Source organism: Strongylocentrotus purpuratus, unplaced genomic scaffold (assembly GCF_000002235.5).
Source record: "Strongylocentrotus purpuratus isolate Spur 01 unplaced genomic scaffold, Spur_5.0 spur5_scaffold_21, whole genome shotgun sequence".
In the NCBI taxonomy this organism is placed as follows: domain Eukaryota; kingdom Metazoa; phylum Echinodermata; class Echinoidea; order Camarodonta; family Strongylocentrotidae; genus Strongylocentrotus; species Strongylocentrotus purpuratus.
Genome location: NW_022145607.1, coordinates 21,656,605 through 21,681,643, shown reverse-complemented (window position 1 = coordinate 21,681,643; position 25,039 = coordinate 21,656,605). Strand labels below are relative to the sequence as shown.

General features: G+C 38.2%; 2 protein-coding genes across 2 annotated transcripts; both read right to left on the bottom strand.

Moving 5' to 3' along the window:
* Window positions 1-317: 317 nt before the first annotated feature.
* Window positions 318-7,372, bottom strand: LOC100893552. The gene is made up of 3 exons (XM_003724180.3): window positions 7,197-7,372; window positions 5,584-5,753; window positions 318-4,759 (listed from the first exon to the last, which is right to left on the bottom strand). The coding sequence occupies exons 2-3, from the start codon at window positions 5,743-5,745 to the stop codon at window positions 1,895-1,897; spliced, it is 3,027 nt and encodes a 1,008-aa protein (XP_003724228.2). The 5' UTR covers window positions 5,746-5,753; window positions 7,197-7,372; the 3' UTR covers window positions 318-1,894.
* A 2,073-nt stretch (window positions 7,373-9,445) lies between these two features.
* Window positions 9,446-23,629, bottom strand: LOC582343 (coiled-coil domain-containing protein 81). The gene is made up of 12 exons (XM_030995353.1): window positions 23,372-23,629; window positions 22,312-22,373; window positions 21,741-21,897; window positions 20,858-21,114; window positions 19,606-19,685; window positions 18,870-19,036; window positions 17,949-18,388; window positions 16,682-16,789; window positions 15,865-16,034; window positions 15,082-15,160; window positions 13,171-13,397; window positions 9,446-12,581 (listed from the first exon to the last, which is right to left on the bottom strand). Exons 1-12 carry the CDS (start codon window positions 23,448-23,450, stop codon window positions 12,317-12,319), a joined length of 2,091 nt encoding a protein of 696 aa, XP_030851213.1. The 5' UTR covers window positions 23,451-23,629; the 3' UTR covers window positions 9,446-12,316.
* Between the last annotated feature and the right edge of the window lie 1,410 nt (window positions 23,630-25,039).

Sequence of the window (25,039 nt, the reverse complement as noted above, 5' to 3'; positions counted from 1 at the left end):
CAGTGACCTTGCAGAGCGGTCTAATCCCTCCTGTAAACTACGGCAGATAAGCTTTAAATCATGTTTACAATTATCAGTTGCTTATATATCAATGCAAAAATGAAGAATGTTTGGATGAAGCTATGATACAAGCGCGAGACAAATGCTGATATACAACATGATATTGCAGTAGGTGGTTGCGTAGCTCAGTTTTAAACAAAATGAGAGAAGACTTGTTTCATAATGATGTATGAAATGTCTCAAAGCATATAGCATATGATATAATTCCCCTAAGTTTAATCTTTAAAAAAATGATGGACATGATTGAAGAAAAAGTGTTTAAGATCGTTGCAGCTTTTCATTTATACACATATAGGGCAAGAGAAATAAAATTTGGCAATATCACAGATGATTCATAATTGACACAACAATTTTCCTATTTACAATACTGTCATTACATCTTTTTATGCCAAACAAAGGACCTTAAATTCTTTTTATTTCAGAGCCCACAAAAATGAAGATTTATTTAAAAAAAATTAAATTCAGATAAATGTGTCTCAGAAATGTCTATACAATTATTTCAAGATTATTTACATTCGTCATCTGTGGTGGGGCCCATATGGAAGTAGAATTAAATGAAAACACATTTTGTTTTGCTGATAAAATATTACTTGGTGATAAAACCATAAGACCCAAATTTTTCATTAAAAAAAAACACATTATATGTTCATCTATTTACCTATTGCTATTCAATACAGGAAAAACAACTTCAGGAGGTGGAAAATACTTGTCAATTTTTAATATTTGTCTACAAAATTTCACCAAACCCTCCCCCCCCCAAAAAAAAACAACAACAAACAAACAAACAAACAAAAACAAACAACAACATAATTTTCCCCCAACAAATGTCACTAACTGTCTCTTACATTAAGATGATATCATAATACATTGCTTCTACAATGTAATACATGAACAGTTTTCCACTCTGTTGAATACCTAGCATTTTGAATGTAGAATGCTAGAGTAGAGATAAAGTGATGCGACAACTGTTCCACTCCCTGAAGTTGTTTTTCCTGTATCAAGTATCATAGTAGGTCTACACCTGGAGTTACTGTACAAGTACATCAAAATTGATGTCTCAATATTAGTCTTAAGCTTCGTTCACATACGGTACGCTGTGGTACACCACCTGGGCTTGTTCAGATATGGCACAGTAAACCGCTGCAAAAAAAAAAAAGCTACTGCTTTTGTTTAATATATGTAAATGAATTGCATCTATGCGTAGCAAAGGACTTGGGTGTATTTACTGAGCTCTGTCTTATAAGATACAAACAAATTAAATGAATTACTCTTTACGTCAATATGAAGAAACAAAAACCTGCTTTTTGCTTAACATTTCTGCATTGTAACACACACCAAGGTGTTGCTGTTTTTTTACACCAAGAAAAAAAAATGATGCGGCTTTCTGCATCAGATGTGAACAAGACTTTACCATCTTCGATCTCTAATTGGTACACATTCAGAAACTTGTTTTGCTATCACAGCATACTGGCGAATTTAAAGTCGATTTCTTTTTAAATCTTGGCCTCATAAGTTTCATTTTGGTAACTTGTAGTGCAGACTGGTTAGACTGTACATAAGATACCTTGTTAGTAGTCGATTCACGTGAATGAACTTCTAATCACCTAATGACTAATAACATCGAGGAGACTGACGATATATGTGATTATTCATTATAACAATTCCATAAAGCACATCCAAGAGAATTTTCCATCGGTCCAAAATAGCATGACTACCTTGAAATCTTGATAAAAAGGGAAGTTTTCAACTTAAAGGTCTGTCAATAATGTTAAATTTCTGGAATCGTGGATAATAAAAGTCTTTCTGGGAGCATGTTTGGAAGAAGATTTTATGCTTAAGACATATTGGATGTAGGAATAAGGAGCAGATGAGAGAGAACATCTCTAAGACTGTTATCTGCATTCTCCAAAGGTGCAGGGGTTGTTGGTACACCTGGCACCGGAGTAAGAGGAGCTGGGTCAGGCAGGGGGATTGACTCAGGGGGATCAAACGATGGTATCTCGACATCTTGGAGAAGTCGTTCTTTCTGCTTTCTGAGAGATACAATGGCAAACTTCTGGCTGATTCCTAGCGTGTTCATGAAGAAAAGTTTGCACACGTTCTCTTGCCAGTTGCCTAACTTGAGGGTGTACTTCATGTGCACCTTGCGATTCAGCTTCAACTGAGAGGCTGGGAGCGTACGCTTCTTGACGGCATTCTCTTCGATGCAGTCCTCGATGTACTGACGCTTCTTCTCCCATGTCATTTCCTTGCTCCAGAACATATTGAAGATCTTTTCCCGCAACTCCTGAGGCACACGTTCCAAGCATTGTTTGCGACAGTTCGTGCAAGGCTCCTTGATCTTGCGGGCTGGGATGACGTTGCCTTTGTCGTTGACGTAGGTCTGACCGGCACATCGCATGTCTGATGTGTCCCAGGTGCGATGCCTTGGCTTGGGATGACCAATATGTCCAGAGGTTGATGGAACATCTTCCAGCCGTTCATCATCCTCATCATCCTCCTCTTCTTCATCATCTTCATCATCATCGTCAGAAACTGGCATCTGTTCTGGGGGTGCCAAAAGACCAGAGCATTGAGGGTCAGCAGCTACCAGAGCCTTCTTTGTTGGAGTTGTGTAATCATCATCAGCATCCTCCTCCTCATCATCATCTTCTTCACTCGATGGTCTATACTCTTTATCCTTAACCACAGATTCATTGTGCATCTCATCGTCTTCAGTCTCCTGCCTCTCACTCCTTGAAGTATCTGCAGAAGAAGTGGTCCCAAAGGATTCCTCAACAGCTGCTTGTTTTGAAGAACCGGCTGTGTTTGTGCTCACCTTCCCAGACTTACTGTCTGCCTGTTTCTTCCCAGCCTGCCTGGTTGATGAACTTGGAGTGCTAGCTGTCAACATCTTACTTTCCTCAAAGATTTTCATCTCCTCGCAAAATACCCTCCTGTACATGTAAGTGCTTGCTGGCTTTGTACCTCGCAGCCAACAGCACTGGCGATAAGCACTGTACATCTTGGAGACGTTCCAAGACCAGCCTCTGGTTGAAGAATGTGTTTGATACTCTCTGCCCTTATTCGGATCAGCCCAGCAGTTGTAGATGATGTGCTGTCTGATCTCTTTGGCTGCAGCAGGGGGTAACTTGGCAAGGGTCCCACACTTCTTTGTCTTGGCTGGATCAAACTCCCCATTTTCGTCTTGCTTTGCAATGCAAGAGGCTATGAAGTTGTGACTGAGGCCCAGGGTGTTAACAAAATACTTGCGGCATACAGACACTTTCTTATCATCCACCTCAAAGAAATATGTGAATCTCTGAGGTTTGTTGAACCTGGTGGCTGCCCTAGACCTCTTCATTCTTATCCTAGAGTTGACAACAGGCCTTGACTCAGTGCAGCTAAGGACATACTTCTTCTTATCGGTCCAGTCTTTATTAGGATCCCAGAAGTAGTCAAAGAGGTTTTGTCTTTGCTCTTCTGTGATACGCTCTGTGCAAGTTTTCTGGCAGTTCTCACAGGGTTCCTTCATCTTCCTTGATGGCCTGACTTGTCCTTTGAAGTTCACATACTCCTTTCCCCCAAATCTCAAGGCATGGTACTCCCTTAACTTGTCTTTCAGGCTGCATTTTGGCTTTGTATTGCGGATGCGCTCCTGTTCCTTCTGCCAGAGCTCTTTGATGAGGCACTCAAGAGCACTGACCTGAGGTGCAGGGGTGTAGTCCAAAGGGCGCTCTTCATTCCGCGGATCACCTGGTCCATCCAACCTCTGCTGCGATATCCTCAGCTCCTCATTCATCAGCTTTCGATAGAAGTGCTTCTTCACCGATGGTCCTTGATGCATCTCGCACTCCTGAACGTAGGAATCGTACATCTTGGGAAGGCTAACCTGCTCCTGTGGTCTGTTCAAGAGATGCGCCTGAATATGTCTCCTCGCCTCTTGTTTCAGTTGGTAGGGGATTTGGTTAGCAGCTGGATGCCGACCTCGTCTATCAGGTATCACTTTCCCATCCATCGTCTTTTTATGCAGTGATATGATGACAAACTTCTCTCCAACCGCAAGTGTGTTGAGAAAGAATCTCTTGCAGACCTTTTCCATGATGCCATCACAAGTCAAATGGTAATGAAAACTGATCCTGCGAGCTTTCTGATCCATTTCTTTCTTGGACCTCCTTCTCTGAATCGGTTGGGGCACAGCATGCTCGATGATGTACATTCTTCTGAATGTCCAGTCCTTGTTAGTATCCCAATAACCATCAAAGATCTCCTGCCTCTGCTCTTCGTTGAATCTCTCAGTGCATCGCTGCCTGCAGTTCTTACACGGCTCCTTCATCTTCCTAGCTGGCATGATGCATCCATTAGAATTGATGTACGGCTGTCCGGAATTACGCAACCTCTTGTTTGTATTCCTCTTCCAGGAGGCAGGATCTCGAGCTCTCTTCTTCGGTGGCCCGCCTTTGCTTTTCTTGGACCTTTCCTTCGGTTTGGGCTCTGCTGGGAGTGGGGCAGAGCTCTTTGGGAGGTACTGTGGCTGGTTAAAGGTCACCAGACCTCCTCTGTTATCATCAAAGCTATGGAGGTTGATTTCATCCCCACCACTGCTGCTGCTGCCTCCCCCTCCTCCCCCTCCTCCTCCTAGCCCAGGTGGTCCTATGTACATTCCTTGCATCCGCTCATGGTGATGGAGGTGGTGGTGATGATATCCATCTCCCTGGACCTGAGGAATTCAGCATAGAGGAAAACAAAACATACAAATTAAAAATGGATAAATTTCCAACATCTCTAATCAATGCATATATTTCATGCAACAATTGTCTTTATAGAAAGAAGCAGAGTACAGCACATCAAGTAATGCATTGGCATATAATATGGAAAAGTATATCAAGTAATGCATTGGCATATATACATGTATATATGAGAACGAGAGCAGCCATTTTTTTTTGTAAGTTGATGTTTGTATGCATAATTATCAGGAAATGATTCTGGAATAAGTTATCAATAATTGTCTTTTTCATCTTAAATTATGAAGTAGATAAGTCAGCGGACATAGTTTGCAGTTCAAGTCCTCCACTATCCAAATTCTAAACTTAAATCGTGTACCTCATCCCAAGACTACCCCTGAACCAATTCCAACACAAGTCCTAACCCTGGGTGACTCTTTGATGCTTTTAAGCCTCAAGGAATGGAAGTACATGTATGATCATCAAATGTCTGAGCACTGGGGGTGTTTCACAAAGATCCTAAGTTGAAGTTATCTCTAAGTTGGACTTAACAGCTATGGAAAGCCGTTAGCATCTATGAAAATATTTTGTAAATGTTATTTTAAAAGGCATAAAATGTTGATTCAAATCATTTATATATTCTATTATCAAGGAGATTTAATGTTCTTACTGTGGAAATTTAAAAAAAAGTCTAAACTACTTCTATTTTCGCTTTTGAATATAATTTATTTCAAGGCTACAAGTGGCTCTCCAAAATAAGTCCAACTAAGAGTTAAGTTTGACTTAGGATCTTTGTGAAACACCCCCCTGATCTACCCACCTGGTAATGAGGCATGTAGTGCTGCTGGCTAGAGGTCTGGGGCTGGTGGTAGTCGTCGGGTGGGAGGTGGACACTGCCCGTGTAGCTGTTGACCACCTTCAAGCCCTCTTCAGCTAGCAGGGGCAAGTAGCCCATGTTCTGATGAATATGCTGAGGATTCATCTTTTGGTCTGGACAGAGAGTGAGAGAAATAAAGAAAATTTGATTTAATCACGAGCAAGTAAACGTTAGTAAAAATCCACAAATGAATGAATCCACCAAAGGAAAGGAATTTGGAAAATGTATACCTCTGCTAGTATAGATATTAATATTAGCTTTTGCACCAAAACATGATTTGCTTTTGGTGGTGTAAGGGTTTCCTAGTGGCTACAGACCTGCCAAGTTTTCGAAACTGCAATATGGGACAACTGTAATCAACAGTCCATTAGAAAGAAGCGAGCAATGCTAGGGGAGCGTATTAAGGCCGGGGGTCCAAGGGGCTGTCTGAGACCTCGTAAGCTCATGGGTTTGGGCACTGTCAGGCATGTAGGAAAGGTTATCCAGAGGCCTAAAATAAGGAATTGTAATGCTTAAGTTTACAAAAACTGGGCATTATTTTATTTTTTATTTTTTATAAATTTGTATATGGAAATTGCAGAATGCAGGACATCCCACATTTTCAGGATTTTGTTCTCTCTCCAAAATGTGGGATTTTTTATATGTAATATCCTTTATTTCCTTTATACTCCTTAACCATTTAAATACGGAATTCCATGTAAACTTTCTTTGAGGTTGATTTGATACGTTTGACACTTTAAAATGATTTATGAAAATAATATACATGTATTGTATTTATTCTTGGGAACTTACAAATGACAAGGCTCAAGCTATATGCTTTCCAGTAAGTTCCCATTTCATTTCATAATTTTGAACTTACTGTCAACTATTTCAACTATTGTGCTAACACAGTTGATATGAAATGTAATAAATTTGAATCAATCAATCAATTACTGATTATATGTTTTTTCAGTTCTCCCAATTCAATGTTTCATCAGATTATTTTTTATTTTATTTTCTTTTTGTTTGTTAAAAAAATGAAAGAGAAACCTTTTTTAGAACATGAAGACAATGCAAAAAATAATGCACCATTTCCCATCCCTAAAAAAAAAAAAAAAAAAAAAAAAACCTCTGGAGACCGTCCCCTCCTACCCCCCCCCCCCCCCCCCCTCCCCCCCCCAACCCACACACACACAAATAAATGCACACACATAGACTACATGACACAGGCTGACTTTTTTCTTCTTTTCGTACTTGCTTGTCAGAGAGATTTAGCTTAATTCAGCCACTGGCATAGTTTTGCATACACATATACTGTCTAAAAGTCACTCGTCATTCTCATGTGTTATCAAATGGTCAAAGAAATTCCAAGCCAAGGGCAGGCCCCAGCTTCAAGCCTATGCCACGGTACCATACACAATTTTCAATATGTCGGACGAATTAAAATCTTTCTCTAAGTTTCTGTTATCACGCCGATTTTCAGACAGATTGCCTCAAAATATTTACCATATCCACACAAATATCAATGTAAGCATACCTCTAAGATATTATCATTCTATTTGTATTCTTATACTTACGGCAAAGATGCAATCCACGGCCTAAAACGGTTGATTTGACCTTTCAGCAAAAGCAAGCAATAACGCCCTTTGTGTAGCTGACAACAACCCACACGCGTTTGTACGTGTACTTTGTATGTAGCATTTCCGTTCAATATGCATTACATGCTACAACGCATTATCTCCTCGCAATATGTTTTGAGCGCACGGGTGTGGCTAGATGTGGCCTTTTACTCACACGTTGATAGTCTCTGCAACAAGACATTTGATTCGCGTTGGAAAATAATATTTCAGATAAATTAATACAATAATATACTTGTAAATTGTAATATACATCTGATAGACAATCTACACAAATCCATTATTTATTTGTATTTACTGTCTGCCTATCTTATCAATATAAATGCAAAAAAAACTAATATATGATTATATATTATTCATTTGTTTACAATTACGGATAGACTATATAAAAATGGTATTTTCTGTCACGTCTGTCTGGAAACGGTAGACTCCAAAAACTGTCTGCTATAAGTAGATGTGATACAGTAAATAGATATTTGGCAATCAGCTTACGAAAATGTATGTAAACGCTGTACTAAAGGAACGGTCTATGCTAGACCTGCATCATATGAAATATATATACATTTTATTTTAAAAAAAATAGACAATCTATACGGCTTTTAATCTGGTATCTAATATAGTGGTGTAAAGGGCTTCATTTTTTTTGCCCCTGCGACTTTTCCCTGCATATTATACGGATAGCATTCTCATGCTTCATAGTCAAGTTCATCTCCCCCTCCCCCCCCCCCCCCCCTTCCCCCTCCCTTCCCCCTCTCTCTCTTAGTCACTCACTCTCTCTCTCTCTCTCTCTCTCTCTCTCTCTCTCTCTCTCTCTCTCTCTCTCTCTCTCACACACACCCTACCTCCTTCCTTCTCTTCCTCGGCCATCTCTCTCTCTCTCCCTTTCTCTGTCGATCCACATGGTTTAAGTTTCTCTCTGTTTCCCTGTCTCTATCCATCTGTATCTCTTACTTTCTCTAGCTGTCCCTATCTATCTGTATCTCTTTCTTTCTCTTCTCCTACCTATTTCCTTCTTTCCCATCTCTCTCTCTCTCTCTCTCTCTCTCTCTCCCTCTCTCCCTTTCTCTGTCCATATCAGACAAGTATAAATTAACTTCTCTCTCTTTCCCTGTCTCTATCCATATGTATCTCTTTCTTTCTCTCGATCTCCCTTTCTCTGTCCCTATCCATCTGTATCTCTTTCTCTTCCCCTATACATACTTCCTTCTTTCTCTCCTTTCTCTAGCTGTTCCTCAATCCATCTGTATAATTATCTATCTCTCTCTCTTTCTCTCCTAGCTACCTCCTTCCTTCTCTCCCATCTCTTTCTCCCTGCCTCTTTCCATCTGTATCTCTTTTTGTTCTCTCTCTCTCTCTTTCTCTTCCCCTACCCCTTCCTTCTCTCCCATCTCTCTCTCCCTTTCTTTGTCCCTATCCATCTGTATCTCTCTCTCTCTCTCTTCCCCTATCCATCTGTATCTCTCTCTCTCTCTCTTCCCCTATCCATCTGTATCTCTCTCTCTCTCTTCACCTACCCCTTCCTTCTCTCCCATCTCTCTCCCTTTCTTTGTCCCTATCCATCTGTATCTCTCTCTCTCTCTCTTCCCTATCCATCTGTATCTCTCTCTCTCTTCCCCTATCCATCTGTATCTCTCTCTCTCTCTCTTCCCCTATCCATCTGTATCTCTCTCTCTCTCTCTCTCTCTCTCTTCCCCTATCCATCTGTATCTCTCTCTCTCTTCACCTACCCCTTCCTTCTCTCCCATCTCTCTCCCTTTCTTTGTCCCTATCCATCTGTATCTCTCTCTCTCTCTTCCCCTATCCATCTGTATCTCTCTCTCTCTCTCTTCCCCTATCCATCTGTATCTCTCTCTCTCTCTTCACCTACCCCTTCCTTCTCTCCCATCTCTCTCACTTTCTTTGTCCCTATCCATCTGTATCTCTCTCTCTCTCTCTTCCCCTATCCATCTGTATCTCTCTCTCTCTCTCTTCCCCTATCCATCTGTATCTCTCTCTCTCTTCCCCTATCCATCTCTCTCTCTCTCTCTCTTCCCCTATCCATCTGTATCTCTCTCTCTCTTTCTCTCTCTCCCCCTCCCTCGTTCCTTCTCTCCCATCTCCGTCTCTCTCCCTTTCTTCATCACCACAATGTACCCCACCCTCTCAAGAGCCCCAAGTAGCCAAAATTTCAACCACAATCATAGCAAGCATTTATAGTGACAGAAGTCCATAGGCATTTAATATTGACATAAATTTACACGACATTCACATATAAGTACAGAAATACTATAATACATAGAAATAACATATTCGCATGATTTTTTTGTTCTTTTATGTTTAAAGCTTGATTTTCGATTGCATACGACTTGAGGAAAAAAAGATAATACAAAAATTGTTTCAATTTACCCTTTAGAAAACATATATATCTGTTTGTTCAATTTCCTAAAGCTCAAAAAAAAATAAGTTTTGATCTTTTTGTCACTGGTAAAAACACAATAAGGAATAAAAATGGAATGTAAGAAAAATAGAACAGTCTAGTAACTGTTTCTGCACACGTGTAGTAGTGAGTTGTTGAATAAAAAAGTGCAAAAATAGAAGGAAAATCATCTAAATTAAAATGCATGCTAATAATCTACTCTTTAAACATGTTCAATTTCAATAAAGTGGACGGACATAATGCTATTTCAAAATGAAGCTATATCTTATCTTTTTTCAAATACATCCAGCTGGAATTTTACTCATGCTTTTATTTTTACAAATCTACATGTATACTCGTCCTGGCACTAGGTCAGGTAATATATATTATATAAGCCAAGTTTGATGTATCCTGGCCATTCATATTCTGAATGCATAATACATGATATGTACATTACCAAACTCCAATAAATATACCGTACCTAGATCTACCAAGGGGTTACTGTAATGCTAAAAGGACATAAATGCTATGTACTACGTTTGTATGCAATGCCCTTTTGGTTCTCAGAGAAGTTTATTTATATCACTCCAACAAACAATATGTTACAAGTGGATGTGGGGTATACTGTCTTGGCATATTTCCAAATTGTGCATTGTATAAGGGTTTATCTTCAGGGGCATCAATAATTCACTACCATGCATAAAAATTGAGTAGACATGTGTACTGCATGTTTCACTCCTAAATGAGAAATTCAGAACGTAGGAAAGACCAAATAACCTTTCATCCCAAACCCACAAATAAATTAAAATAATAATAACATGTTGTTCTTGGGCTAATCAAATGTTGAGCGATGTCTCTTTGTGCTCGAAAATACAAGGAGCTAGGATTATTACCCAGGGTTGAGCAGAGCTGTCCCGATAAGGTGATGAAGCCCTGATACCTAGATGATAGACCCGATCGAGGGTCACTGCACTATAAGGCCCCATAAGCAATGGTAGTAATGACAATAAAGTCGATATGCACAGTAATAATTTTCAGCATAGAAAAAAAACTCCATTACAAGTCCTGAATAAGAGATAAATGCTAATCGTCTGCTGTTCGAGAGCCAGAACGGCACTAACACACACACTTTTACAAAAAGTATGGTTTATCCCTTTCTGCCACTCAACAGCCGATATGACAGCATCCAATAACTCAACCATACGTGCAATGATACAGTTGCTGGCATATACTGTATGACAAATCAGCATACATATCCTGATCAATGTGTGTGAGACCGAGTACCTTATATTGCAAACTGTGATATTAATATTGTAAATATCGTACTACAGTAGTAGATAAAGCTCACACAAACTGTAATTTTTTTTTTCTTCAATAAGAGGATAATTTGCCTGGTGAATTATTGAAAAATTACATTACCGTACTGCATAAGTAGATAGTTCTCTAACACATGATACTGAACCTTCACATCAAGTGATTGTAATCATGATCACCACAACAAAATGTGTTTACTAATGAAACATGCAAGAAGCACTCTCTGACATTATTATATGAAAATACTAGATATCCCTAGAAATAGTAGATGTTCTTATACTATACTGACCAAATAACAGAAGCCTCTTCTAATAGCGAAAAATATGATGAAATAAATATTTCCTTGAATAAGAATTCAATTTACCACACACTGATAGCATATTATATGTTATAACACAACTCTAATTTTCCTAGATCAAAATTACATATAAAAATATTTCCGAACAGACACAACTAATTCCAAAAGAACCAGCAATTCATTCCTTGGCGCATAATTTTGAATCACAAAAATATGTCTTAGTTCTATATTCTGTCCACACATGATTTTAAGGCAAAATGAATTGAATTTTTTTGTCCATGGCACTTGCATTTTGTTCATTTGTTCCTGGAAAAACACAGCTTTCCATCTGACATGTGCATAGTTTAACATTTTTTTTTTTTTTTAAAGATGCTTGGAAGGAGTTCTTTGCATAGAGGTGTCATCTATTTCCAGGCATCAGGCAAAAATCTAATCAGGCAATTTTCACTTTTCACTGTTTTCAATGTTTAATAATATCTAAATTTCAAGCTTCCTTGGAGAATATTGTAAAAAGGTACAGGGCATTTAAAATGTAAATCTTAATCAAGTTTAACTCTACTTCATAATTACTTGCATAGATGTACATCTATAGCTATAGCTACAAAAAGGATGACAGAGTCCCAATAGTACAATCATATAATTTAATCAATCAATTTAAATCTATTTTAGCACAGCTATTTCAATATACTATGTCCAATTTGAAACATACGAAAAATTATCTATTTTGTAATGAAATATCACATCAAATGTAAAGGCAGTTTATACTGTTCATGATTCTAAATGTGCTCCATCCACCTTCACTGCTATCTTAAAAATCTATGACCAAAACTTTACCTCCATCGATCACTCTTTTTTTCCTTTTAATCTTCAAATTATTTCCCGATTTTCAAACCACCAATAACATTTTTATATAATTATTTTGTGTGTGTGTGTGCTTAAAAAACAATCAAATCAATAAGATGTGCTTTGTTTTCTTTTTTGAATGAGTATCAATTCACAGCAATGGATGGGATGTATAATCTCTAAATTTTTCATGACGGAATGAATAAATGATTACATAATTAGACGAGAGCCTGGGATGTATCTAGACTCGCTCCAGATGTTTGATTCTCCGCAGTTCTTGAGGACTCGCAGGCACTGCTCACATCGGTGATACTGATCGCACTGTTCGTGCAGGAGAATGCCGGAACTCTGGAGTTTGAGCACCTGCTCCTCCTCGCGGCTCTTCTTGAGCGCATCAGCCTCCTTCCATGTTTCCTCCAGGGATTTCCTCGTCTGGAAAGCCTGCTCAAAGCGAGCAGCACGGTCAGCGATCAACCTAGAGGGAAGCAGACAATAGGACATATTCTTGAGGTGTCTGTGATATTTTAGTTGTTTGTTAGAATGAGGAATAACAACATAACAGGAGGGTCTCTGGCGCCCTCTTGCATTATAAACATTATAGTCTCAATTAGATCACATAAACAAAATGTTGTTACAGTGTCCATGACTTTTTTTTCAAAGACAACAATAGTCTGTGCCCAGAGATTCTTTTAACCTTTTGAATAATAAACCTGATATAACTCATGCTGAGGAATCTTGAAAATGTGCAAAAATTGAGTCATATTTTATTCTTCAGTGTTTTCAAATAGAAAAGGAGACACCCAAATGGTACAAAATCTGATATAAATTGGGTTCAATGGTATCATCTGATGGCCAAGTAATACGGGATGATCTCAAACTAATAATCAACAGCACGTTGTTAGTATACAGTACGTAGGCTACTAGGCTTTGTTAGTGATATTACAATATCTAAAGCATCACAAGTGAGCTGAATAGCCAAATGAAGGGACTCATAAAAAAATACAATCATGGCTCAAGAAAACACCCAATCCCAAATAATTCCATGACAGAGAAGAGCTACTCACTCTCTACGTGTCTTCTCCAACATGTCCGTCTCGTCGTTCTGGGTCTTGACGTGGTTCGTCAGGTTGTTCTTGCGTCTGTTATCCACCGTTGAGATCTGATCCTGGAAGACCTCGATGGCTCGTCGCCTCCGCTCGGCCAGCTGCTCGTTGGTGGCGTCAAACTTGCCAAAGATGGGCTCCTTGGAGTCTGCTACTGCGCCTGGCAACGGGAGGGGCTTGAAACGCACCTGGAGAAAAAAAGAAAAAGATAAAGTTAGTAATGGATAGACTGAACTTGCATGTTGAGAGAAAATAAAAAGATGAATCCCAATTGAGCTTCATGTGCAGGGTCTTTTTTAAGAATGTTGTTAAACTAACAAGAACAATTCTACTTTATCTGTTAAACAACACTTCTGTTGAAACATTACACTGTACCAAAATTTTTACAATTACCAGTAAATCATGAATTACTATAGAGATCCTGTATTTTGCAAATAATATCACTCAATTAATGCTTTGTTTGGAAGAAATATGGAATGGTTGATATTGCATTGGAATGCATGAATTTCATATTTATAGGTTATGGATATACATGGATTAAACAGCACAATAACACATATAATGATGTTAGAGTTAAGTACAGGAGTTATAGTTGCATTGAAAATGCAGAATATGGGAATATGGTTTATATTGCATTGGAAAGCATGGATTCCATATACATGGACTAAACAGCACAATAACACACATAATAATGTTAGAGTTAAGTATAGTTGCATTGAAAAAAAACCAGAATATGGGAAGCATGCAGTTAAGGGCAATATGTAGGAGACCATAGAAATAATGTGTGTGGGTATCTGTGGGAAAGTCTACCATGCGATGGTTGGGCATCTTCAGACGAAGTCCAGGTTCCATTTGAGAGAACGGCCGAATTGTCTTGGCTACCGGCAGTGTCAGAGGGCTGATCATCTTCCCCAAGGGCAGGCGTGGGTCGGCACTACAGCACGTCCTGGCTGGAATGCCCTCCTCTCCTCTCTTACACCGACCCCCTTCACCAGATCCTCGACAATCCTCCTCACTGGGGCTGAGACATCCTTCAGGGATCTCTTCTACATGGAGGGTGTAGTTTGCCTCCTCTAACATTTCTAGGGCTCTTTTGATCTTGATCTAATGGATTTTGTCATAATTTTCAATGTTGAATTGTTTGTTGGTGATGTAGTGTTTTTAAAGGGAAGAACATATTTCAGGGTTGCATGTATGGTGCATTTCATCCCATATACATGTGCGTGAGTGGATTATTGACATAAAATATAGATACATAATTCAACAGAGAGGTTTGATGTAAGTTGGTTAAAAGGTAAAGGGCAAAAGAGATCAGAAGCAAATGTTTGACCAAAGAAAAACATTGAAGTGAGCATAGTGTCAAATGGAGAAGGAGGGGGGGGGGGGGGGGTGCAATTAGTGAATGAAAAATGATTTGTTGACAAATATATATAGAAAGATGGAGAGAAATAAAGTAGGATCATGAAGGGTGCAGGGAGTAGATTAGTTTGGGGAAGGGTGCAATGGAAGTGAAAGAAAAGAAGACAAAGAAACAAAAGGTACACATGAAACATGAGATTAAAATATAACTTCGTGAAGAACAAAAAAACGAATGGCAGCACACCGAGCCAAGAATGAGAATCAGAGAGTGACATACAAAAAAAAAAAAAAAAAAAAAAAAAAATTATATAAAAATAAAAAGAACAAACAAGATTGTCTACTACTAGAACTAAGGCTAGAACACACATATACCAGATTAAATACATGTAACAATAGCACATCAAACAGAAACATAGCAGTAATTGTGATGATTATCAGTTGCCAGAGAAAAACAGAACACAATTGTATAGTATAGAGATGAGGGAGGGTGTGAGTTTCATGTTGATTACATACCTGAGCCGAAAGAGCCTTCCTGTACATATCGGTCTGTTGATGCTTATCTCTGAGATACCTCTCTCGTTGGGCAGAAAGCCTGTAAAAAAAGAAACATAAAATTGCTTAACAGAAGGATAGTGAATTTTCAAATCCAAGTTTGCTATTCAAGCTATAGGCACTTTGGGATCATAACAAGGGCCTCCTCAAATAGAATTGTTAATATTTTAAACTTTAAAGCATAACAAAATGGTGTTTAGGCTTATGAAATAACAGGGGTTAACTTTCCTGGTTTAGAATATGTACAATACATCACATTGCTGAATGTTGAAAGGGAGAATTAAGCTTTTTGTGTACCGCAAACTATTGTTGTAACCTACTGCACATAACAATGTTAATCTGATCAAATGGTCATCATCTAACATATTGGACCATAATAATAAATGTAACCCATTTCTGATAGGCCAAAAGACAACAAGACTGACATCAGGGCATCGTTTCACAAAATAGTCAGAAGTGCAAGTTCACGGACATCGGACATCCCATTGAAACCCGTTTGAATCACATATACAGGTCTTCCAACCTTCAATGTGATGTCGGTGAACTTGTACTTACATGTGTAACGGTTTCATGAAACACTACCTAGACTAAAGAGTTATGTCTATAGCTCCTTGCCCAGACCAACAACATATTGAACAGCATTTTTCATCACACAGAATGGCTACCAATCGGTCAGTTTGGAATTGGTTTTGAGGCGATTTGGCGATATGTGTGACCGAAGTGTAATGGAAACTTTTTACTTACTCTTCTGCAAGCTGAACTTGTTCTAGCCTCTCCAGGAAGTCTGTGTCTTGCCTGCGCTTGATCTTATCGACGGCCTTAGCCTCCACCTGGGACCCGAGATCGGTGGCATACTCCTCCTGCTTCAGGAAGCGGGGCGGGGTACGGGCGCGGTTCTGGAAGACGTAGGATCTCTGTGGGTACAGGGAGAGGAAAGATGAAGGAGGATTAAGAATGATGTGATTCATTGTTAAAAGTTCTTTTTGACCATTGTTAAACATTCTTTTTGACCATCGTTAAGTTCTCTTTTTAACCATTGTTAAATGTTCTTTTTAACCATTGTTAAATGTTCTTTTGGTGTCAAACTTTGGAAAAGTTTTAATGACAGCTAGAGAGGAAGCAGAAATATTTAGAATAATGCTAGGTTGCCTAATTATTTCTTAATGACATGAAACTTTTGCAAAGTATTAATAAAAGCCATTTTCATGACAAGAAACATTTGTAGATTAAAAGAAACAAAACACACGCACAACAAATCCTAAGAAATAAAAAGAAGTGTATAAATTTGTTCTTGTTCCAGCATTGGACACTCAGAAATGTTAACTACAGTGAAACCTGTCCGTAAAGGCCACCCAAGGGACACAGGAAGGTCAACAGGTTGCCTTTCTAGACAGGTTCTCCAACACACATATCATCTTAGAGGGAGACATAGGTGACCACTACAGAAAGGTGTCCTTAATAGAGAGGTTTAAATGTACTCTTAAAAATCTCAAAATTTCCAGGTCACAGTTCTCCCAAGAAGTCCTACCGATGTGGACTAAGGGACATGTTTGAAACTTACATTAAATTCAGTCGATCTTTCTTTCTGTTTGTTCTTGATTGCCTCGCTCACACCAAGGTTGAATGCTGCTATCTTCTGGGAGTGATGTTTGTTCGACATGTTTTGAGCCTGCAGAATAAGAACATAATGATCAAGTTGTGAAACTGGAACAAAAATCATTAAAAAAATGAGTGATTTCAAGTTGGGTGTTTAAGGCTGGTGTTAGTGTTTAATAAACACTAACACCAGCCTAAACACCGAAATGGAAATCAGCTGGTGTTAAGGCTTTGACCTCTGAATATCGTCAACTTCCGGTAGCTAGTGTTATCGATTTTGCAAAATTGTCGTCTGCTGAACTGACCTTTGTGGCTGGTGTTAATATTTTACGTACAAATGTCCTATTCACTAACACTAGCCCCTAGGGATTAAGCAAATGTTGATTTCCAGTTCGGTGTTAGTGTTGTACCCGCACACATTCAACGCACGAACGATGCCAATTTATTGTCTGACGATCAAATAAAAATATGTGAAACACGTAATTTCTATATTCTTTCGTGTAAAATTAGTTATTTTCTAAGACCAGAGAAATAGGTGTAAATTTATTCTGTACTTTTCATGATATCTTTAGTTTTGATGTACTATTTTAAAATCATCGTCGTAAAATCAAGTATGTGGTGACGTCACGGCTGGTGTTAAACTATCGATTTTGATATCGGTATCTGGCTCTTAATTTCATCAGCAAATTCTCCGCTCGATTTAAGAGCTCTTGACTGCTCTAAACACTAACACTAACACTAACACCAAACTTGAAATCACTCACTATAGCACTTCTGAAATCTTGAATTGTGGGGTTTTAAATACACTGTATTATTGCTGTCATATAGTATTGATCAAACATAGATAAAACGCTTCAGATTTTTTCTGAATATTGTAAGCTAGATTATTTTAATCTATTAGACAATGATAAAGTTCTTATTTATATTGCAACATGGAATTTGTATTACAATTCAATTCAATTCAATTAATTTATTTTTCCTCTTTCAATTCAGTTTGATATTTCATAAACTTTTAGGAGCATTATTAAAAACCAATGCTCATCAAAGGAAATTGGAACGCTATGCAGGTATATATTAATTGGGCAAGAAAAGTATTCAAGGGGTAAAGACTTCAAGATGCAAGTAATTTGTTCTGTTTTGTATAGAAAGCAAAATTTGTTACTCTGATAAGTCCAAATATATACATGTATAGTAAAAAAAAAAATCATCAGGTAAACCATTAAGAAGCTCACCTGATCCCTGAGTATAGATTCTGTGTCTTTCAAGTGCTGGAACTGCTGTAGCAATCGATCCTGCTCCTGCTCCTTCCTCCTACGCTCACTCTCGAATGATACAGGTACATTGCGCACTGCCCTCTGGTGGCACAGATAGCACAGTTCCTGGCCTGCCTTCTCATGGGCATGGGAACACGAGGCGGACTCTGCCCTCTCCATGGCCTCTGCCTCGTTGGCGAGGGATTCGCGGATCTCGGCTGCCAAGCGTGGTGGGGGGAGCTCGCCCTTGGGAGATGGGGGCTTGCCTGGAGGGGGTGAGGGGGTGCCCTTTAAACCCCTGGATTGAGGGCGTGGGGAGGGGGCAAGGTCATCTAGAAAGCCGATGCTGGTTGCCTTGGCTGTAGGAATGACTTGACGCAAGGAGGGACGCATTGGTGTGGCCGGTTTCTTACGAGCTTCTGAAGAAATAGAAAGAAAACAATAATGCATGCTTCAACAAATTCTGATAGTACATTGATTGAAAAAAGAGTGAGAAGGAATTTAAAACTATTGAAAGTGAATCATTAGTTCATTAGGGTCCTTGTCACAAAAACTGTTCCACTTTGATTCTATCCGATCAAGAACCAGGCCAATTGAATGAGGAGAATGTGAATTCTAATAACTAACATTTTCCAAAATTATGTGTACATGTACATGTTGAAGGCTTCACTAGTTTGTTACCTATTTCAGTTCATGAAATAGATCCTCCTCAGATCCATTATTTGTCATATATATTTTGTAATCCAAAAATATTTCTGGCTCAATTCAATTCCAAGGCATGAATGTTGATTTACCCTCATTTCATAAAGCCCATGGATGAATACTATGCACGTTACTATGGCATACATACAGGGTGTACTTTGACTTAGTAACATTGTACTGTGAATTGATATATCTTACCCTCTTCTATTTCTTTTCCAAGCCCCTCATCCTCCTGATTGGGGGCATACTCCAGCCTGGCTTCCTCCTGTTCTTCATACTCTCTGGCCTCTTCGATGGCAGGCATCTGTCTCTCTGCCTCCCCGTTCTCAAAGCTAAATCCATCCTTGCCGGCTCCTTGTGTGATTCTATAATCAGGAAACAAACAGACATGGTCAATCAAGTAAGTCATTGAAGGCAAATACTGGTATGAACAATCATCCACTTATAGAGAAGGAGCAAGAGAGAGAGAGAGAGAGAGAGAGTGACAGATCGTACTGAGAAATTGTTAATACATTTGATCCATTTACTATTTTTACCAGGTTAATTGTAAAATATATAAAGACCAACTGCACAAACACTTTACTTTTTCATATCCTTCCATAGAGCTACACCATTTGTTTCAGAATGCCATATTTCTTGAAAAGAGCTACTGGTATATAGTTTTTTTAACATCCCCCTTTCCTTTTGATTAAGTAAAGTGGAAAAAAGGAACGACAATTAACCCCTAAAAGCTCTCTAAATTCTATGTAAATACATGTGAATGTAGCTCTGAAATTACCCTGTGCTATCTGGATGTACAAGTATGGAACTTTAATGAAAAGTCAAATATATTGCCTTACATAGAAATTATTGAAAACACACATCACTTCAGCCAACCAAGTAATCTATGAATCGTTGATTTCTTGATAAGCTACATGTAGCTCATTGAACATACCTTGGTAGGACAAGAGTACCACTTGTGCTTGGTCTGAAAACACTGGCTCTGGATAGTACAGAGTCTGCTGTATCAGGGCGCTGTAAATATGAGAAAAATAGAGAAATGAATTTACTTTCTTTTTAATTGGAAAAAACTCTTCAATTCAAAGCATTAAAACACATGTCAGAAAACAGAAAATATTCTATTTTTTAAAATAAAAACAAGCGATCTGCAAATGTACAATATTTGGTTTAGATAACACTATGACTACACAAATTATCAAAACGTGAAGGGAATAATTTCTGAAGGACTTTATCTGATTGTTGGAGGAATTGCACATGACCTATAGAACATTTGTTATACAACGACACACTACGATATTATTGCCTAGTAACATCATAATGATACAAGAACTCTCCTAAAATTAATATGTTACAATTAAAGAACTCAATGTCATCCTGCTATTGTGCTTTAGCCTCAAGGTTGCAATGGCAACCAATTCAATTAGTTAATTACAATACTTTTATTGATCACCCACTATTGCTCCATGACAACCATCGATACAAGGGAGAAAAGTGGCCTTCAATATTTCAATTATATTTTGACAATGGACTTGCTAATAAGGATGATGCTTGATGGTTCTGAATTTAGAATGAGTATCTAATGCGTGAGAGCAATAGACCATGTATAATTGTAGCAACGATAGGTTTGTTGTAGTGACGAGTGCTCAGAACAACATCTCCATAGTTACTTGATGCTTATTGCTGTGTACATGTACATTGGTAATTGCATTACCGGTATTTTTTAATTCAACATTTGATTTTTTTTTCTACGAAATGTAAAAGCTGATATTTGTCAGTGTAAATCTTTTGAAAGGATAAAAGGTAAGTGCTACATTAACTGAATGTGACTTGAATAGGGCATGCTGCATATTTCAAAGAGCCTTTTATATTTCCTTCCCTCTTAATACCTACCGGTATTATAATGATATTTCTCAAAAAGTATGCAAGAGACTATTAAATACATGGACAGAGCTCAGCCCATTTTTTTTCTCTCCACATCTCTGTAAAACTGGTTCTAACTCCTGCATACCTTTATTTTTAAGTTGGGATTAATATTACAAAAATAATACAAAAAAAACAAAAATAGATACACTAAAATCTTTTAATGTATCTATTTTTTATTAAAATAAAAAGATGAAAAATAAAATACATACTTTAAAATATTTTAATCGTGAATGAGAAGCTTAAAGAAAATTGTTATTACTCACATTTTTAAGAGCTTCAACTAGATGCCCAGATCCATCCATCATGGTCAGAAAGTCCTTGTAAAACTTCATCTTGACCTTGCTATCACGGATAGTGAGACGTCCAATGCCGGTAAAAGAGAATTCCACATTGCGTTTGGACTGGACAGCACGAGAGAGCGCCTGGAGGACCTCGCGGACGCATCCCTCCACGGAGTCTCGGTCAAAGGGGCTCTCGTTGGAAAGTACGGCAAAGTTGAGTTGAACGATAGGAACTTGACCTAAGAAAGAGGATTAATAACAATTTAGAATTTGGATTTGAATTCAGTTACTTCCATAAATTCAACAAAATAGATTCCTTATGTATCAATTCTGCAGACATAAATTGTGACTTGTGTTTTAGATAAAAAAATATCTGAACTCTAGACATTTTTTTGTAATTATCACTATATCCTCTCCATCTCTTCCTCTTAGTCTTTCTTCTAATTAACATTACATGTATTTATGTTATTTTTATCAATATCGTTTCATTATTTCTTTTCTCCTGCTCCTCTATTAGTGTATCCTAAAGTATCAACACTCTCCTGATATTTAGATAATTCTTGTTTAACTGTATTTGCCTTAATCGGTACATATCCTTTTCTATAAATTGTGAATCACAAGTAACATGACATTAATAGTTCTAAAGTCTAAAAACAAATAAATAAAAAATTGCTTTAGCAATCTCCATTCTATAAAGATCATTTTTTTCCGCCTTTAAAAGTGTTTCCCAATGAGACATGTATTAAATAAACTTGTACTTAAAAACTGCTTTTCTTGTCTCCCTTGAGCAGTTCTTATACAGGTCTCACTATATGAATAGCACAGAATTTGAGTATACATGTATATTATAACTATATATATATACCTGAAGTGAAATGTTTAGTGTAGCTTAGTCTATGGGTCTGGGCAAACTTCTCTGAGAGTACAAAGACAGGTCTCTGGATGAGAATAAATTTATTATTTCCGATGTCGATCTTCTTCTGGGTAAAAGTGAATGTTCCCAGACCATGGATTTGTACACCCTGTAAAAGAAAGAAAGAAAAAAAGAAGAAGATGACAATCTACATTATTACAGACAATAAATCACAAAATTATTCCACATGTTTATACATGTAGGAGGATGAAATGTCATCGCTCCTAATTTTAGAAGGAAAACAAAATGAACATAACTCTTAATTAAAACCTCTCTCTGTTCACATCTTAGTGTGAAAATGTAAAATTCTAAGAATAATTGATGTCTCATAATTGTACTCCGATCTCCATATCTTGACTATTCGTCGGGAGAAATATGATGCATTCTACATTTGTACATGTACATGTACATGTATGTATTCGCAGCTTGTTTAATGAAAAAAATCAATGTTAAAACTTTAAAGAAATGTCCAAAACAAAATGAAATAAGGAATTCTGCAAGGAAATTGAGAATAACAACTCACCTTTTGTAGGGCCATGTGACGTTCCACAAAGTTGGCAACATTTTCCCAAACACTGACAATATCTACAAGAAAGACATAATTCAAAACATTGAGTTACAAACTTACATTAGATCTTGTCTACAGTACTTGAGAAACATAACAATTTAATACACGATAACAAATAAGTACCGGTACAGTATACAAAGTACAAATATATAGACCATAACAGTCAGATCTAGATCTAAAGACAAAAAGTAAATCTAACTTGTTAGAATATTAATTATTACAGATCTCTAACGATAATGATAGACCTACATGTAATAATGATCTAGCGTTACAATACAAAGCAATGTGGATCCTAGTAGTAGTATTATATTTGTCGAGTCATAATTCCCATCAAGTTTGTATCTTGGAAAGTTGGACTTCGAGGACCAAGTTCCAGACTCAACGTGTTAAAGTTTACTGTGTGTGTGCATGTAATTGGGTTTTTACAGACGTGTATCAATCAGATGATTATTTCCGTCTGCGGACCGACCTAATTAGTTGAATTGAACATCACCATCCGAATAGACCCTAGATCTACAATGAATTTAAATTAGGCCTAGATTCTAGATCTAGTCTCATTCATTGCCTTTAAACTTTTGGAAGCAAAGTTAAGTAGGCCTACAGGTCTTAAGTATCAACATTTTATGATGATGGAAAACGCCATTAACACCAACAACAACAAGCCCCCTCCCCAAACTAGCTTCTCAATTTTCATTCTGTCCCCATTCATGTCCAGTCACACATTTCGATAAAAAGACACTCAGAGTCAGAATATATTTTTTACAACCCTGTCCAATCATGTTCACTAACATTAACAACAAACAAATATTAAAGCTAGATCTAAAAAACAAGTGATTTCAAGTCTTCAAGTAAAAATCTATTAAAAGACTAGACTCTTTCTCTTTTACCTGATATGGCTTGCCAAATGAACCAAGAAATGAGACGAGGCGAGGCACCATGCACCAACCAACAACACATGCATTCTCTCACACTTGCCCAGCCCGAACTTAGCGGCGAAACATCGCGAGTAACTTACCATCGTCAGAAAGTTTGGGAATCGTTGAAAACTTATGTCGTTTAGCGTCTGAAACGAGTTCTGAGAGTACCTCCGTCATGTTGCTTGTCTTCCTTTTTATTTTCTTGATTTATATTTCGCCCATGAAGTATGATATTCCTGTTTTGTTGTATTCTGTCCGACTTGAAATGACATCAAATTGTGTTTCCTTTGCTTTACGTTTCTATTCAGTATGACTTTGTGTATAAAAAAACCTAACTCGATCGATTGTGTATTGTGCATGCATGCAGCGCTAGTACCTGCTAACAATAGAGCGTTACCATGGTCGCCCAAGCAGCCGACACACACGTACACTACATACTGTATGTGAAGGGTTGTCTCTATGCTGGCCTACAGTTGGCGCTGTATTTTTGCTTTGTTTTGTTTTGCTTTATGACTGAGAAGGAAAAAAACAGAAAGAGAGGCCTCCCAAATTAAAAAGATCGGTAGACTATTGTTCTATCTATTTTTTTCTTCTCTCTCTTTCGCATTCTCTCTCTCTCTCTCTCTTTCTCTCTTCTCCCCCTTTCTCCCACTTTCTCAGTCTGTCTTTTCTACCCCTTTCTTTCTCTTACTCTCTCTTCTTGTCTTTCTTTTCCTCCCTCCTCTCTCTAGTTCTCTCTATACCCTTTCTGCTCTTCTCTTATGTCTTAGACGTTTCTCACACCATCAAGACTAAGACGTGACATACTGTACGTAGGCCTTTCGCGTGACCCACATTCAGGATAGTCAAGAAAATTAATGTGAACAAGGGCGGCGATTTCTTTTCATGACCGGGGGGGGGGGGGGGGGCGGGGGATGAAATGCGAAATTTTAAACAATATTTACTTGTACATTTTGAAGAATATTATGCGAGGAGCCTAGCGACCGAGCTAAACGACTTTTGCATTTGCATTAGTCTTAATGCTGCACTCTTGGGCCCTCAAGAGCCTAAATGCGTGTAGCAGTCTTTAGTCAGTATTTGCTTTACATTTTTTGTTCGCACTTTTTCCAAGTACCTTACAAATATTGAGGGGGGTGCCCCCCCCCCCCTCGTCCCCCGAGATCGCTGCCCCTGAACGTGAAACTTTTTTTTTTGGTGCATCAATCATGACAGTCGACCAAAGCAATCATCATGTAATCCCCCAAAAGGCCAAAACATATATTCCATGATCATAATGGTAGTATTGTATTGTATAATAATAACCACAAGGCATTTACAAAGTGGTGAAGATGTCGCTTGACGCTTATTTCAAACATTTTGCCCCTTAAGTTCTCCATTTTGACAATCCGGGGGGAAAACGCCGGGATAGCCAATTCCATGAAGAAACTGGAGCAATTTTTTGGAAGGGCTTGTGAGCACGTCTTCTTCACTTTTGATCAATACAACATGAAGATTATTTTTTAAATATTACTTTCAACTATATCCATGACTATGATACATCATTGTACACTATGTCTTCTTTGATTAACCTACCATCTTGTCCTGAGCCATTAACACTGTCATCGGTTGTATAGCCAAATTGAAAACGAGCGGTAGGGGGGGGGGCCTGCAGTGACGGGTCTTACTAGAAACGAAATAAAACAAGGCAAAAACCGAGCCAGTAAAAGTAAGAAGGGCCCTCAGGCTGGTGTATGTGTGCAGGCGCGGATCCAGGGGGGGGGGGGCCG